Consider the following 14,746-nt stretch of genomic DNA (forward strand, 5'->3'; position numbering starts at 1 on the left):
CTTAGGTTCCGCAAAGATGACTTCATAAAAGACCACTTCTCTGATACAAATAGGAGACGGGAAAATTTTATCGATTTTTTAGGACAAATAGCTCCCCGGTCTAGGAGCCTTATCGGACATTGCCATATCGGATATTCCCATAAACATGGCCGGACCCCATCATGTTACTGAGAAGGTGAGAAGGTGATTAGCCTCGTTAATGATACAACTCAAACATGGAACAAAGATCGCATCCTCGTGTGGGCACCAGACCCTTCAAGCCACGTTACGGTGAAATCCGCGTACAGAATTCTTTATGATTTGGAAAAAGCAAAGGACCGAAGCATTTGTTTGAAGAACTTCCAGGACCTTTAAGACGTGTAGACGAAGAAAACTTGAAAATAAAATTCTCTTTCCTAAACTTTCTAGAGTGGAATGACCAGATTCGAGAATTAACTAAGCCCAAATAGATGTAGACATAAACAGCAGGCCTGGAGTCTGACAGTCTATACCTTCCTGACTTGGATATTGTGTGTGGATTGGAGCCGCCAGATAGGCTGTCTTCCGCTTTGAACCAGAGCAACTTCCTCTCCTTCCTTCACCATACCTTGTTTCTGTATGATATAAGTTCAGAAATTTCACAGATCAGTTTTGCACCTTGCAGAAGATGTTAAGCTTTTTAACTTGCTTAACATTCGTTGCATTTATATTGTCAAAATGCTTCCTCTGTAAGGTTGTGCTTAGCCATTCTATCATGTCTTCTATACAGAGTGACACCATGTGCAAATAAATGATGTAATGGGAAAAAAACAGCCGGGTCAATTTACCTGTAAGTATGACAAGGCTTTTTCAAAAGTCTCCTCAGCATCTTCTGAAAACTTCATATGTATGGGACACACTCCTTGATACAGAGCCAGTCTCTGTCTCACTCTCTCACTGCATATGGAGTAATAACAGTTAAAACTGATGAGTCCAAATAGAAAAATCGGACATCTCTACAAGAAGCATCAAAGATTCATGACAATAAGATCATTTTCTGCTTTGCAGGATTGCCATGAGTCCTGTCAAGAACAAATGCACATGTATACATTTACAAAAGTGACTTACTCATCAGTGAAGGCGAAGATGGTGCCTGAAGGCCGATAGTGGCTTAGCAAGATGGACATGAATCCAGTTCTGGTGAACACGACAATTGAAGTGCCAAGAGTATTTGACATCATGGTTGCATGGAAAGCGAACATTTCACTCATGTGGTTCTGGATACAAAACATATTTAACTTAGACAATAGGCAGCAGTAGATAATAAAATTTGACAAACGATAGGCATGATAGTCCTTCACCCATCCATAAGTAACTGATACCTATAGATAAAAACACTGAACACCTGTATTTAGTCAAACTTATCAATAAGCTTTGACATCAAGTTGCATGATGCAGGCCATTTGCCAATAAATAATGCAAAGGTGTGTGATGTTATTTTCTGACTGGACAGGAATGCAACATTCTCTTTTTATTGGCCAATCACAGCCAACTTGAACGGGCTACTCCTTTGCATCTTGTTTCATCAACAAATGGCATTGATCATATCAAAACGACTAGGCTACCTAAAAAATCACCAACAGAACCTAACTGGCGCTACATACAGACGGTTTTAACTTGTATATAGAACTGTTTGATGATAACCTTGAAAGCTTGACCAAGATTAGAAGGTTTTTCCCCTCCCATCATAGTTGCTTCAGTCCTCAAAGCAACCGTGTGCATAACCTTCACTGCTTTGAGCGGGAATCTGCATTAAAAAACAGATCAACACCTGCAAGTTTGACTGGCACTCACACCAAGTCACCTTTGCTATACAATTTATAGAAAAGAGTAAAATGGTAAGTAAGAAAGGTTTTAAAGGTCATAGCAAAAAATCTTCATACTTTCCATGTGCAGTCTCTCCAGAGAGCATGACAGCATCAGCTCCCTCACGGACTGCAATAGCAATGTCAGATACTTCTGCTCGAGTTGGTGTGGGATGAACAATCATGCTCTCCAACATGTTTGTTGCCACAATAACAGCTTTACCCATGCTCCGGCAAATTGTAATAATTTCTTCCTGCAGGAAAAAGAAAATTAGAAATTTTGACACAATATATCTCAAATGAGCATTTTCCTGACCAAATAGAGGATTACTTAGCTCAACTAAAATTAGATCACCTGCAACAAAGGAACCTCCTCGATGGGGAGTTCGGCCCCAAGATCACCCCTTGCCACCATAGCCTACAAAAGAAAATATTTTGGAATCACATATACATATAATATGGTTGGTTTCCACCACAAGAAGTAAAACCCCATAATACAAATACAAGGTTTCTGTTGTGAAATCATGTGGATAATCCAAAACTGTATGAGTTTGTACATTTGTGAGCTTGGAACTGTGAATTTATCTTTACCTAAAATACAATGCATATAATTGGTGCAAGTAATAATCTTGTGCATACAAGACCACAATCTAAGAAGTGCAGTACACAACTTAAAAGTTAAATTCTGCACTTGTATGTGTGCAGAAAATCATGCTATTATGCAACCATTTTCCTGATTTTAGCAGCAACTGAAGTCTGCAATAGGGAGACTATGTGCTTACCCCATCAGATGCAGAAATGATTGAATGAAGATTTGGTATTGAATCTGCACTTTCGATCTTGACAGTAACATGAATATCCACATTGCAACCTACAAAAGAATGCGTAAAGTAACTTAAAAATGAAATCAAGAGAAAGGCAAGAACAGACCATGATCTTACTACTTAAGCATCAAGACATCCAAACAGATATATGCAGCACATACTACGGAGATAATCCTTCAGTTCGTGAACCACTTTCGCATCTTTTACAAATGAAACAGCATAAAAATCCACTTGATTTTCAACTCCAAATTTGATGTCATCCCAATCCTTCTCTGCACCAAATCAACATAAATAGTTATTAGCATTTCCTTTTTGCATGAGAAACACTAGTTAACAGCAATAACAATAATAATAATGATCAGAACAATAATAATATAATAAAAATTTCTTAAAAAAAAAAACAGCAACAATATCATCACTGACAAAGAAACTTAACTTTTTTCCATGTAGAACAAAACACAAAGAAGAGTAAACTTTTATGCTCCAAACCTCACCAGTGATAGAAGGTAGAGTAGCACTTTTTCCTCGAACATTCAAATGTCGCCTTGATTTCAGTTCTCCTCCATCAACAACTTCACATTTAACTGAATTTTCTGTCTTGGACTTCACTATCAAAGACATCATTCCTCCTAAAGATATCGAGTGTCAGACTATTTGTCAGTGTTAGATTACAAATATTAATTGCTATTGTTAGGAATAGAGTAGTAACACATCCGACAGATTCTTAAGTATACAAATACAGTTTCACATACCATCAACTAGAAGCATATCACCCGCTTCGACATCATTAACAAAATCATCATAATTTACACTGACACAAGTTTCTGTGCCAACTCCTCTCTTGATTGTAAAAGTAAACTCTTGGCCACTTGTCAATAATATTGGCTGTGGCAAGTCCCCACTCCTAACCTCTGGGCCCTGAAACCAGTGAAGCGACAGTTAATCAACCAATGAAATAAGTCACAAGATTATTTATGAATTTGTTTACTTAGTAGACCATGATAAAAAATAAAAGGAGGAACCAGCCTTAGTATCAAGCATGATGGCAATGACATTGTCTTTTGATTGTGCGTTGTACTCTTTGACCAGGTCTACGACTTTCTGATGAGATGCATGGTCACCATGGGACATATTCAGACGAGCCACATTCATACCAGCCTCAGCCAGCTTCCATATCATTTCCCTTGTGTTGGTAGAAGGACCAATCGTACAAACAATCTTTGTCTTACGCCTGACACTCGGCTTGGACCACATGCCAACTGATGAGTCAACAAGCTGTGTAATACCCCTTGGTTGTTGCAATTCCTCCTCTCCCTGATTGAGAATGAGCATATAAAGTTAAATTGGCACAACTGCTGGAGCATGTGGTTTTGAATTCGTAAGTTTTCATGCATGAGAAGGCCACAGATTGCTAGGTGGAGAAAGAAAACAAGGTCCAGATTCTAAAAAAAATTACTAAGACGTCAGGTCTTGCTCTCAAATCCGTTTAATGTTGAGTTTGCAAACTCTAGCTTCACTTTATGCACCTACAATTTTCTATTGAACATCTCAAGTTGATCAATATATGACCAACACAGCTCCTGGTAGCTCTTAACCTGCATACCATTTCCTGACATGTTTCTCCCTTTCCTTCGATTGATAGGAGCACATTCTACAAACTATGTCACAAAACAATTGCTAAGAATATGTCGCTTGCGTGTACTGCAACTACAGAATGGAACAAACCAACAAATCTGCATCAAATTTTGGATCCTACTCTACGGCTTGACTTGTGGTGACAGTATGAAGCAATTCTGAAAACGAAACCAAACCATACAAAGAGCTGTAGCAAAAACAGAACATGTTCGATGCTGAATTCTTAGTTCAACCTATACAATATATATAAAAACGTAGACATCAGGGATGTAAGGTAGAAGTGTTCGAACAGCTTTAAAACAACAGTAGCACACGAGTTGAAAGAAACTGAAGTACTCCAAGCCGAATCCACATAAACAAACTGGACCTAAGACCAACAGAGACTCAAATTCCCGAATCTTACCGTCTTTGAAACATCATCCGGCGTCATAGGAAGAACTTCCGGCACCGATTGTCTCGCCACGACAGACACGCTGTGCAAAAGTCTCTCGTTCTTCTTCCGTTCATTTCTGTCCAGGACCTTGGTCGAAAAACTCGAGTGTTTGAGCTTCTCCGACAGATTTTTCCCAGAGATGGAGCAAAACAAAGAGCCGGTAGCAGATCCATTAGCAGCTACTACTTGCGCCATTGCAGAGCACACCGAGCAACGAAATGCAAGACAGGGAGCCCGAACAAGTTTGCGACGTGGAGAGCAACGAAGGCTATAAAAAGCGCCGCCCACTTCCCTGCTTTCCGCCTAGCTCTGGAGAAATCGCTCGTTTGAATTAAATGAGGAAAAGGCCGAAGCAGAGTCCCTTGTTTGTATCGACGAAATGCTGGTTTTTCCGACTTATTTCTGACCAACTTTTAATTAGAAAAGGATCCCTCAGATGCCGACTGGTATTTCGGGGAACAATTTTGACTGGTCTTTCGAAAATGAATCCGACATTTGTTACGACAGGTATTAGGTTTTCGTTAACGACTCGGATCGGGCGGACCGACTCGGGTCAATGAGATTTCGAAACCAGGACTTGACCCGATCAGGTCAAGTAAATATTGCCCAGAAAAATCATAATTAACGAAATTCATTAATGCCAACAGTTGGGATGTCCTTAGCTGTCATAAACTCGTGATACCACACCATGCTTGTTCAGAGTTTAGGCATCTGATTAAGAACTACTCGATCGAGGGTTTTTCTCTACCTCCATGGGCTGAAATCAGGGCCCACTCGATCGGGCTGCCTGGGCCCAGCTCTGAAGAAAGGGCGGGAAATCTTGAAGCCGTCGGCGCCATTCTGTTTTGTACCCTGTCATCTCATCAAACGCAACGATCACGATTCCACCCTACTTACGTTCATGCCCCAGCGGGATTGCTTGCTTCGATTCTAATCTTCCTCCTCCATATTACAGTCATTTCTCATCCTCAAGCCTGATTTGTACCATATCTCTGAACTGTGAACCCCAACTTGCATGTTCAGTCTCAAAAAATGGATCTAGAAGGACTGTCTGCCGTTTGTTCAGGTCTTGGATATCCGGATGAAGGCGAAGATGGTGTAGTTACGGGTTACATAAAAGCCGAATCGTGTTTGGGTAAGCCCCGCGGCGCTGAATTTGATTACATTTGAATATTTCAAACAGTGTGATTCTAATTTTTTTTGTTATCTCGCGAGTATTGCAGATAATTTGAAGGATTTACTGAGGTTTCTTCGTCGGGATGACCCACAGACAAGAGATGTTTTCAAGCAGCTCTGCAAATGGGATACGGCATCTCGTGACTTGATACCACTAATGGAACGTTATCAGACTGATCACAAATTGGTCATAAATGCAGGTGTTATGGTTTGTTTCCTCTCTCTTTTCTGTAAAGCGTGCTTCAGTTTCGTGCTTGGAGTTGCTGATGATGGACTGTTTCTATGCCCAGTGAAAGTTTTGGTTTTTCTGACGATGCCCATTTCTCCCGATTCCGATGATATCCCTCGACAAATGGAGTACCTTTGGGGCTTAAAGGCGGCTATTACACGTAATGACACAATAGTAGTGATTGTATCTCTTGTGGAGGAGCCACTGGAACGTCTGGAGCGGTAAGCAACTATGAGGCTATAATGCTGCAAGATATTCGTATATGGCTTTACAATGTTTCTTTACTTTTCTTCTCATTTATCTATTTTATTTTATCCATATATGTGTATTTAAACACGTATGCGATTCTTCACTCTATTTGACATTGTTTGATTTGCAAATGTGGATCAGTAAGGCGTTCACGGAGGATGACTGGAAGCTGGTCCAGCTGGTGCTTACTCTGTTTCGCAATCTTCTAGCCATCCAAGAAATTACATCAGAGCAGAAGGCATCGGGATCTGCTACCCAGTTTTTGTTCTTGCGAGACAAATTGCTAGAACTTTTGTTTCAGGAAAATGTTATGGACCTGATCTTAGTTTTGACCCAGCATGTATCTGATTCCCATGGTTATCTTCACCGTGATAATATGCTTTTATTGGAGATATTCTACCATATATGTTTGGGTCAAGAGCCAGAATTGATTGCCAAAGCCTCACAGAAGAACTGCAAGGTCCACTTTCAATTTGTCCTCGTGTGTGTGATATGCATATATATTAGATCTTATATAAAACCATTTTAAAGAAAGAAAAAAGAAAAAAAGTTGATGAAAGGGATAATTCTTTGTTATGAGACAATCTGCATGACATAAGCTCTGAATGCCGGTATGACAAATTTCTTATCAAAATGGTCATTGTACGAACAGCATTGATGTGAGATTGTTTCTTCTCTTACAGGTTAGTGGAGATGTTGATACATCTGTAAATCTTCTTAAGTCACTCATGGAGGAGGAAGAAGAAAGAAGAAGGGTGAATAGGCTGCGAAACCTAAATCGCCATTCACAGTTTAGTGGAACATTTTCGAAGGTCTCTGTGGTATGAGCCTGGACTATTTGCTCAGTTAATTTGAAGCGTTTCATGGATGCACTTGTAATGAGATAATCCCTTGCAACAGGATGGATCTAAAACATTGTGCATGGGCAACCTGACTTCCCATGATGCACGTATGGAAGCACGTAAGATTCTAAGAGGGCCAATAAAAAGAATAGTATGGAGCCATAAGACTTTGTCTCTGCCGAAGGAAAACATTTTGAATTTGCTCCATGGCTTTGTTAACCAGTTCCTTTCAGGGGCTTATAATGGTTAGTTTAGTTATCAAGGTGATCAATCTTTGTGTTCACGGCACTATTTCAAAAAAAAAAAAAATGTGTTCATTAACATGCTGCTTACTTTTTCTGTTATTATTTCTGCACATTTTAGTTTGTGATTTGACACAATATTTATCAGTTTTGATGCAGTCAATCCAGGAGGATATTGAAAAGGAACATTTAACTCAAAGTACTGATGTTATTGCTTTTCTCTATGTTGCTCATTTTGCAACAAATTTTCAGTATCATAAATATGTAGCTTCAAAGGTGAGAAATGATTTTAAGGACTTGAAACAAATTTCAATGTATCTTTTCTATATTATGTAGCTCTCCTTATTCTAGTTATTCTTGTTCACTCATTCCTCATCAGTTATGCAGTCTTTATAGCTTTTTTTTTTTTTTTTAATCTTTTATTTTTTTCTTGGCCTTGCATTTGGCAAATTCACCAACAGTTCACTCTTATTTTTTGGCCAAGCAACAGTCAAAAATAGAAGCCACCTCATCTGAAGCAACTTCTATTGATGAAAGTGCTGATGCTACATTATTTCATGGGAACATCTGTGGGCCTATTGCAGTAACTATGAATGAAACCATGTTCCTACTAGTCATATCTAAATGGCGAGATGCTTTTGATGGGCTAAAGCATACACATGACTACAAATTTTTGTCTGCTGCTGGTACAATTATGAAAGACATGGTGGGTACTGCTACTTTACTCTTGGGAAATTTCTAATACTCTCGACTTTTTAAGATACGAGGTTTTTACTAAGGACACAGCTCTGTCCTGGGAACATTTATATAGATATATTAATTGGAAAAAGTAAGGAGAGAGAGAGAGAGAGAGATAGAGAGAGAATGAGAGAGTGGAGAGAAGAAGCTCCAAAAAGAGAGCTGTGTTGGGAGTCGAGTACAACCTTCAACCTATTTATTGTGGGCTGAACAAAAAATTCCAAGTATACCCCTCACTTAAGTGAAACCCTAATCTCTTGGTATCTCTCATTCTACTTGTCCTATATACATTAAACTTAGACCATAGACATAATTCAACATAAGATTACATCATGATATATGAATAATAATAAAGTGAAATAACCAAAATGCCCTGATACTAATTTTTCAACATTAATATCTATATATTTTTAATTTACGTTTGGACATTGTAATTGATTGTTTCGGAAGACAACTGTTTCTATTTTTGTGAATCTTGCATAACTTCTTTTCATAAATCCTTTTTAGCGGTTATGAACTAGGATTTGGAAATGAATTGTTTGTGATAGACACCACCATATGCAAAGCTGAGAACTTGTTTTCTTCACCATCTTTGTTTATTTCTTACATAGTTTTTGCTGTAACTGTATATATTCATGAATGTTAATAGTATCTGATCTTTCGACTTTGCATATACATGAAAACAAGGTGGAAATTTTGTTTATTCTGATTCATTTGGTGATGATCAATAATGCATCTAAGATAATTTCAGATGGAAGCATTTATAGTTGTAAGTTAGTCAACATTTTTACTCGGAAAACTGTGATCATGCCCTCATTGGCTGTATCTACTTTCTATCTGCAGATTCAAATTTTAGCTTTGGTACTTAAATTATTGCCAGAGGATTCCAGAGAGCCTCAAACTGCTCGCATCCTTCTGTACAAGATCTTTTATGATCAGACTGATCAAGGGATGACTCATTTCCTGCTTAACCTACTCCGATCTTTTGACACTCATAACCAATCTAAAAGGTTCTTCTTGTAAAAAGAATTAGATCCTCCAATTATCTTTCCTTGTTAAAAAGAATTACACTTTGTCTTGTCTTCTTAATTTAGTTATACTTGTTTTTTACATGTGTCAGTGATCTTGCCAATTTAGTCGAGATAATACATACTCTTCTACGGCTTATGGAGAAGCTTCAAGCACGTGGTACTTTACGGGTGTGTGCTTCCTCTTTGTCCTTTTAATTCAAACTTCAAACTCAATACTAGAAAGTTATCATGTGCTAATACTCATCTTTACCTTATTGAGGTTTACTATGAACTAGGCATTGAGCTGGTTTGTTTAAGCCTCTCATTATCTTTTGGTACTAGCTTTAACAAAAATATGCAAGAGTGTGACTGCTCTTTCAACTTAATTCTGGGAGCAATACTCTGTGTAGCTGGATTGATTTTGTCATCTCATATTCAACAGTAGAAGACAATAGTGATATTGAAATTGTATATGAACTGACTGATTGGAGAAGAGATCAGATGTTGGTACTTTGTTGAATCTATAAAGCAGGTAGAAATCGAGAGAAGAAAAGAAGAGGCAGCAGGTTAACATCCAAGAACAGAACAGATATTTGGTCACTTGGTCGACCCCCCTTCAATATGCATTAATCTATCCAATTTACAAGAATGCCCCTGATGATTCTCTTACAATCTGTTTAGGATGAGTCATCTGACCATATACTCTTGCTAAAGACTTGTCTGATCCACCTACTTACAAATGCTACTAATACATGGTCACTTGATTCACTTCAGAGAAAAAATTGTTGCCCTATGAATCATAACAAGTTGACAAGAAGACATCATATTTCTTCATATACTCGTCTATTGGTTCTTCGGCTCAATTGCCAAATATGGGTGCCTTTTACTTTGTGGTCTGAAATTGAAGCCACATCAATCTCTTGCACTATCATGGGATTCTCTTAATAGCTTCCAATCTTGCCAAAAGAATTGCTACAAACATCATTATCAATCTTTAACTTATTTTCATGCAGAACAGCAGGAATTTTTTTTTTTATAGGCCTATGGAACAAAAAACCAACGATATAAAGGTGTACGTTGAAGCTTGAGGGATGAGCATACTTGTAAAGATCACAAGCTTTGACACCGCGAAATACAAAAAGAGACAGCAACTCATCTAACTTCAGTGCTAGTACCTTAAATTGTATATATCTTACTAAATTTTGTAAGAGGTTTGCAGGTACTGCCTTGAGATTGTGTAGCATCATCTAAGAATAAGTTGTTCTTTTTTTCCTTTTTTCTCCGAATGTTGATTACACATGTACACTCTACTCTTATCCCTTAGTGAGACTTGTATTTAAGACCTCGCATTAGAAATCCCACCCACCCATGCGACCATTAAGCCAAATGGCCGAGCCACAAATTTATAAAACCCTCTTAGTTGTTCCTGTTGCCTATGTTAAAAATCCAGATGCAACTAAAAATCTCCAAAAGCCAAAATCATCCATGCTACCTCTCTGTATGATTGATGCTATCATGCTCCTAAAACATCTTTATATTTAAGGTGGAAAGTATTTTATCTTTTACCTCTATCTTATAGGATGTTCATCAGTTACTGTTCAATTTAGATTTTGACATACTTGATCTTGTCAGCTCCATAAGTAGTCCAGAATTTTTCATTCTTCCACATTGTCCAGTTATAGGGTGTAGATCTTTTCTCACTATCACTAACTTTCACTTGATTTCTGTCTTGTCCTCATTGCCTAGTTCAGTGCAAAGTTTAATTATATACTCTGTTTACCTAGTGTTGACTTTCTTTTCTGTGGTTGTCTGAAAGGTTGCTAGAAAATCAAGGAAGAGCAGAAAGAAAACCTCAAGGGCTGACACTGCAGCAGGAGCTGAAAATTTAGCTGAGAATGCAATTTTGCAAAATGCTGATGGTCCAGATGGTGACAATGATCCTGGAACTGGGGATCAGGCTAAAGATTTAAACAGTTCTAAAATTGAATGTTTAAGAAATTTGAGCTCTGATGAAGAAGAAGAAAAGAATAATCATATTGAAGAGGCAAAAATTTGTCCACCAGATAAGGGCATTGCCGACATTAATGGTTTCTCTGATAAAGGGAAATATAAAGGTCTGAATAATTCACCAGATGAAACAGGTTATCTTGCTGGTGATCTTTAATCTTTTTGAGTGGTTGTGATCTTTAATTGTTCATGTTAGTGGACTTGATTTTGTTAAATGATGATTTGTAGTAGTTGGAAATGGCTTGTGGAGCTGACAGCCATTTCCGTGTCTAACATGTGCCATATGAAACAGGTGATTCCTCCGGCGATGATCAATCATCAAGTGCAAAAGAAGTTGACTTTAATGTATCAAAATTAGTTGCTTCTTTTGCAAGCAACTCCTGTGTACAGAATCTGTGTTGGTTGCTGACATTCTATAAAAGTAATTCTACTACCACAAACTATTGTATAATTACCTTACTTCGTCGAATATGTGATGATTTGAACCTTGCCCCTATGCTATATCAGGTATGGTACTAAATTTGCATTTTCAGCAGATTGAACATAATTCTTGTTCTAGTTTATTTTCTTGAACGATTTGTTTCTCATTGCAGCTGTCACTCATCATCCAATTTCATGACATCCTTGCTGACAAGAAGTCATCAGTTTGCAAAGAATATGGATTTATTTTTGCTTTTCTCACAACTCTTATGCAAAAAATGCTAAGGAAAATGAAAAATCAGCCTTTACTATTTGTTGAAATACTCTTCTGGAAGACGCATAAGGAGTGCCATTATATCAATGCTGAATCTTTATTGCATGAAGTTCATAACTTGAAGAAAGAAACTAGAAACTGGGAAAATAATTCTGAGGAAGGTGAAAGGAGTACAGGTTTATTAAGAGGTACAGCCGGCAACACAAGGAGAAGCATTGCAGATGCTCTTGGTGAAGATGAAACTCATATTCCTTTTCCACATTTGCTTCATTATCAGATGTAATAGACTTTTTCTCAATCCTCGGTCATAACTTTGGCAAGATTGTTGATTTCTTCGCTTGATAGCTAACAATATGTCTCTGTATAGGGTGGAAGATTTTTCTGATGAGAATTTCGAGAGTGAAGCTAATGACAATGGTAGAGACTCAAGCGACTTAATCAACCATCACCAGTATGTGCTTATCAGTAGATCTGTTCTCTTCTGCCTGTTGATAGTGAACTACTAATTGTTTTCTCTTGGACTTTGTAGAGAGGGCTTGAAAGGTGAATTTCAAGGGGTTCCTAAAAGAAAAAAAAGACTTGTATCTGATCCATTGCAAGAAGTGACTATAAAAAATCTATATGACAGGTGCGTTTTTTTTGAATTTTTTTTTTGAACTTTTGCTTTTTATGATAACAATGCTTGAAATTTACAACCACGATTCCAGAACTTAAACTTGAACCCAGAGCAAGAAGAAATTTAGGATATGATGCCAAAATTTTAGAAATTACTCATAATTCAGTGTTTGTTAAAGAGTCTTATTTTAGAAGCTTGTTTTGCTTTATATGAAATTTCAGAAAAGTCTCATTTTATGAATTCAGGTTCAAGAATGAACGAAATTGCAGTCACCTTATTGCAGAAGTGCTTGACCCAGAAGGAAGAGTGTCACCTGCTCAAGTTTCAGCTAAGCTTAGGCAACTAGGACTCAAAGTTGTTTCAAAGAGAAAAATGCACCATGCTGATGCGCCTCCTGGTGCCAAAGATCAAACAGAGGCAGAGGAGGCTCTGAAAGTTGTGGACGATGGTTCAATTGAAGCAAGTTCTTCGTGAGTATAATGTTTGTTTTCATATTCGCATATTAAAATTCATCACCATCTTTTTTCGTTCTCAGCTAGCAGCAATTGATGCTTTTTTCCTCTTCCTGGCCAGCCATATGAGAAAAAGAGTACGTGCCTTCAGTAAAATTCAGGAAGAGAGTATTAAAGAACTGTATGAACAGTAAGTGAGCAATGTATCGGTGTTTTGGTTTTCCTTGCTGCAAGCCCATAAACGAAGCTATGGTTCATGATAAATAGCCAACCATTTACTAGTGATTGAATGATTTTAAAGTACATTTGTCTTCTCTGTGAAGGTACAAAGATCACAAGAAATGCAGTCAGATGATTGCTAATGCACTTGATGCCGGTAGCACTTACACTGCAACTCAAATTTCCCGAAAACTGAGACAACTTGGTTTGCGTACTTCGCGAAAAAGAATGTTGGCGAGTGCGTCAGAGGATTTTAAACAAAACGATGCCAGAATTTTAGAAGCAGCTGAAAGGGAAGCAGACTCCGACGAAGAAATGTTAATAGATATCAAAACAAGGTACACTTACATGGTATTCAATATCAACAGCATGACTTCTAATTAATTCTTTGCGCTAATCCATTTTCATGCCAATAGGAGGAACGGCAAGCGGATTGATAAGTTAACCAGTCAAGAAAATACTTCAGCCGATGCACGGAAGGCAAGGGAAGATTACTCATCCGATGAAGCTTTGAGTACTATTCTTAAGTAAGTGTCTTAAGCACTGGCCTTTTCATGCCTCGTTTTACTTTGATCTGGCTTCGCAGCTCACGAGCTTCAACGATTTTCAGAAAAAGTGGCAAAAGAGTTGTCCAAAAGCTCAAGAATGGTAACCTCGAGAAGGTTTCATCTCAGCCCATCAATGGTTCAGCAAAGGATAGTTCCCAGGCTGTGAACGAAAGGTATGCATCGGTGATCACACAAATCTTTCTCCTGAGCCTCTTCCCTGATGAGGAAAATCAAAGCTTTCAAGCCTTTAGTTCAGCTGCGGCCCAAGTTCTGTTGGGAATTACTCTTTTTAGTTCACCGTTTGAGGTTGTGCTGAAAACCCGAAAACTGATCTATCTGTTCTTCCATTTCCTTAGCAGTGCCAGCGTAGGCCTTGCACAAGACCATGCATCTGTGGGTCCTAGCAGCAATGCAGAGAGTGAAGGAGGGAAGGAACCGCCTTCGCCCAGAGGTAGCAGCTTAGTGGTTGTCAGAGAGGCTGTAGAGGAGGTTAAGGCCGGCGATGAAGCAGCAAAGGGGTCTAGTGGTGCAAACAATGCAGAGAATCCGACTGCCGATGAAGATGAACTGGCAGATAACGAGTTAGCAGATGAGGAATTGGGTCCTGTTGTACCGAGAAGCGCCGGAACAAGAAGGAAAGTGATCATGATACTTGATCCAGACGATGAAGAGTGACCATCCTCATGCACCTTCTGGCAGTTCCGGTTTCTTTTCATCGTAGGCTGGTGTTTTTAATTAACGGTAAACGGTTAATTAAAAAAATATATATTTCATTGAGGAACAGGGGGGCCGTCATCCTCTGCTGATATTTCTAATGATGAAAATACAACTTGCACAGATCAAGTTAAACTCATAAAATAATTAGTTTTATCGAATTAAGAACCCAATTTTATATTAAAAATATAATAGGAAATGAAAGGAAGGAAATGAGAATATGATTTTTGCACTTTGATAGAGTTTCTTCGAAATTGTAAGACTGGCTACAGAATGAAAATTTAGCTCAAAACAT

The 14,746-nt window shown here is 38.2% G+C and overlaps 2 protein-coding genes across 3 annotated transcripts; one reads left to right on the top strand and one right to left on the bottom strand.

Moving 5' to 3' along the window:
* Positions 1-265: 265 nt before the first annotated feature.
* LOC137962989 (plastidial pyruvate kinase 2-like) lies at positions 266-5,090 on the bottom strand. Its single transcript, XM_068810154.1, has 12 exons — positions 4,686-5,090; positions 3,674-3,961; positions 3,400-3,565; positions 3,142-3,276; positions 2,809-2,919; positions 2,606-2,694; positions 2,179-2,241; positions 1,902-2,077; positions 1,663-1,765; positions 1,087-1,235; positions 807-915; positions 266-593 (listed from the first exon to the last, which is right to left on the bottom strand). Exons 1-12 carry the CDS (start codon positions 4,908-4,910, stop codon positions 486-488), a joined length of 1,722 nt encoding a protein of 573 aa, XP_068666255.1. The 5' UTR covers positions 4,911-5,090; the 3' UTR covers positions 266-485.
* A 531-nt stretch (positions 5,091-5,621) lies between these two features.
* Positions 5,622-14,674, top strand: LOC137962404 (uncharacterized). Of its 2 annotated transcripts, none has more exons than XM_068809249.1 (21): positions 5,622-5,850; positions 5,939-6,091; positions 6,182-6,341; positions 6,511-6,829; positions 7,053-7,190; positions 7,270-7,456; positions 7,602-7,729; positions 7,944-8,159; positions 9,035-9,201; positions 9,312-9,390; positions 11,018-11,315; positions 11,501-11,715; positions 11,802-12,181; positions 12,270-12,353; positions 12,432-12,530; positions 12,764-12,988; positions 13,092-13,160; positions 13,294-13,527; positions 13,606-13,716; positions 13,800-13,910; positions 14,094-14,674. In XM_068809249.1, the coding sequence occupies exons 1-21, from the start codon at positions 5,748-5,750 to the stop codon at positions 14,410-14,412; spliced, it is 3,795 nt and encodes a 1,264-aa protein (XP_068665350.1). In that variant the 5' UTR covers positions 5,622-5,747; the 3' UTR covers positions 14,413-14,674. The 2 variants fall into 2 exon arrangements, with proteins under 2 accessions (XP_068665350.1, XP_068665351.1); XM_068809250.1 differs by having other exon boundaries at positions 14,097-14,674.
* Positions 14,675-14,746: the final 72 nt, after the last annotated feature.

The sequence above is a fragment of the Aristolochia californica genome, unplaced genomic scaffold (assembly GCF_029961685.1).
Source record: "Aristolochia californica isolate CCGP_79_NKW_82.1479 unplaced genomic scaffold, dmAriCali1.0.hap1 SCAF_4, whole genome shotgun sequence".
NCBI classification, from domain to species: Eukaryota; Viridiplantae; Streptophyta; class Magnoliopsida; order Piperales; family Aristolochiaceae; genus Aristolochia; species Aristolochia californica.

Coding starts and splice junctions, on each gene's coding strand:
- LOC137962404 (XM_068809249.1), top strand. CDS start 5,748: ATGGATCTAGAAGGACTGTCTGCCGTTTGTTCAGGTCTTGGATATCCG. Junction 9,202..9,311: donor ACTCATAACCAATCTAAAAG/GTTCTTCTTGTA, acceptor TACATGTGTCAG/TGATCTTGCCAATTTAGTCG. Junction 12,989..13,091: donor TCAATTGAAGCAAGTTCTTC/GTGAGTATAATG, acceptor CTTCCTGGCCAG/CCATATGAGAAAAAGAGTAC.
- LOC137962989 (XM_068810154.1), bottom strand. CDS start 4,910: ATGGCGCAAGTAGTAGCTGCTAATGGATCTGCTACCGGCTCTTTGTTT. Junction 3,962..4,685: donor CGGATGATGTTTCAAAGACG/GTAAGATTCGGG, acceptor ATTCTCAATCAG/GGAGAGGAGGAATTGCAACA. Junction 594..806: donor AAGCCTTGTCATACTTACAG/GTAAATTGACCC, acceptor TATATCATACAG/AAACAAGGTATGGTGAAGGA.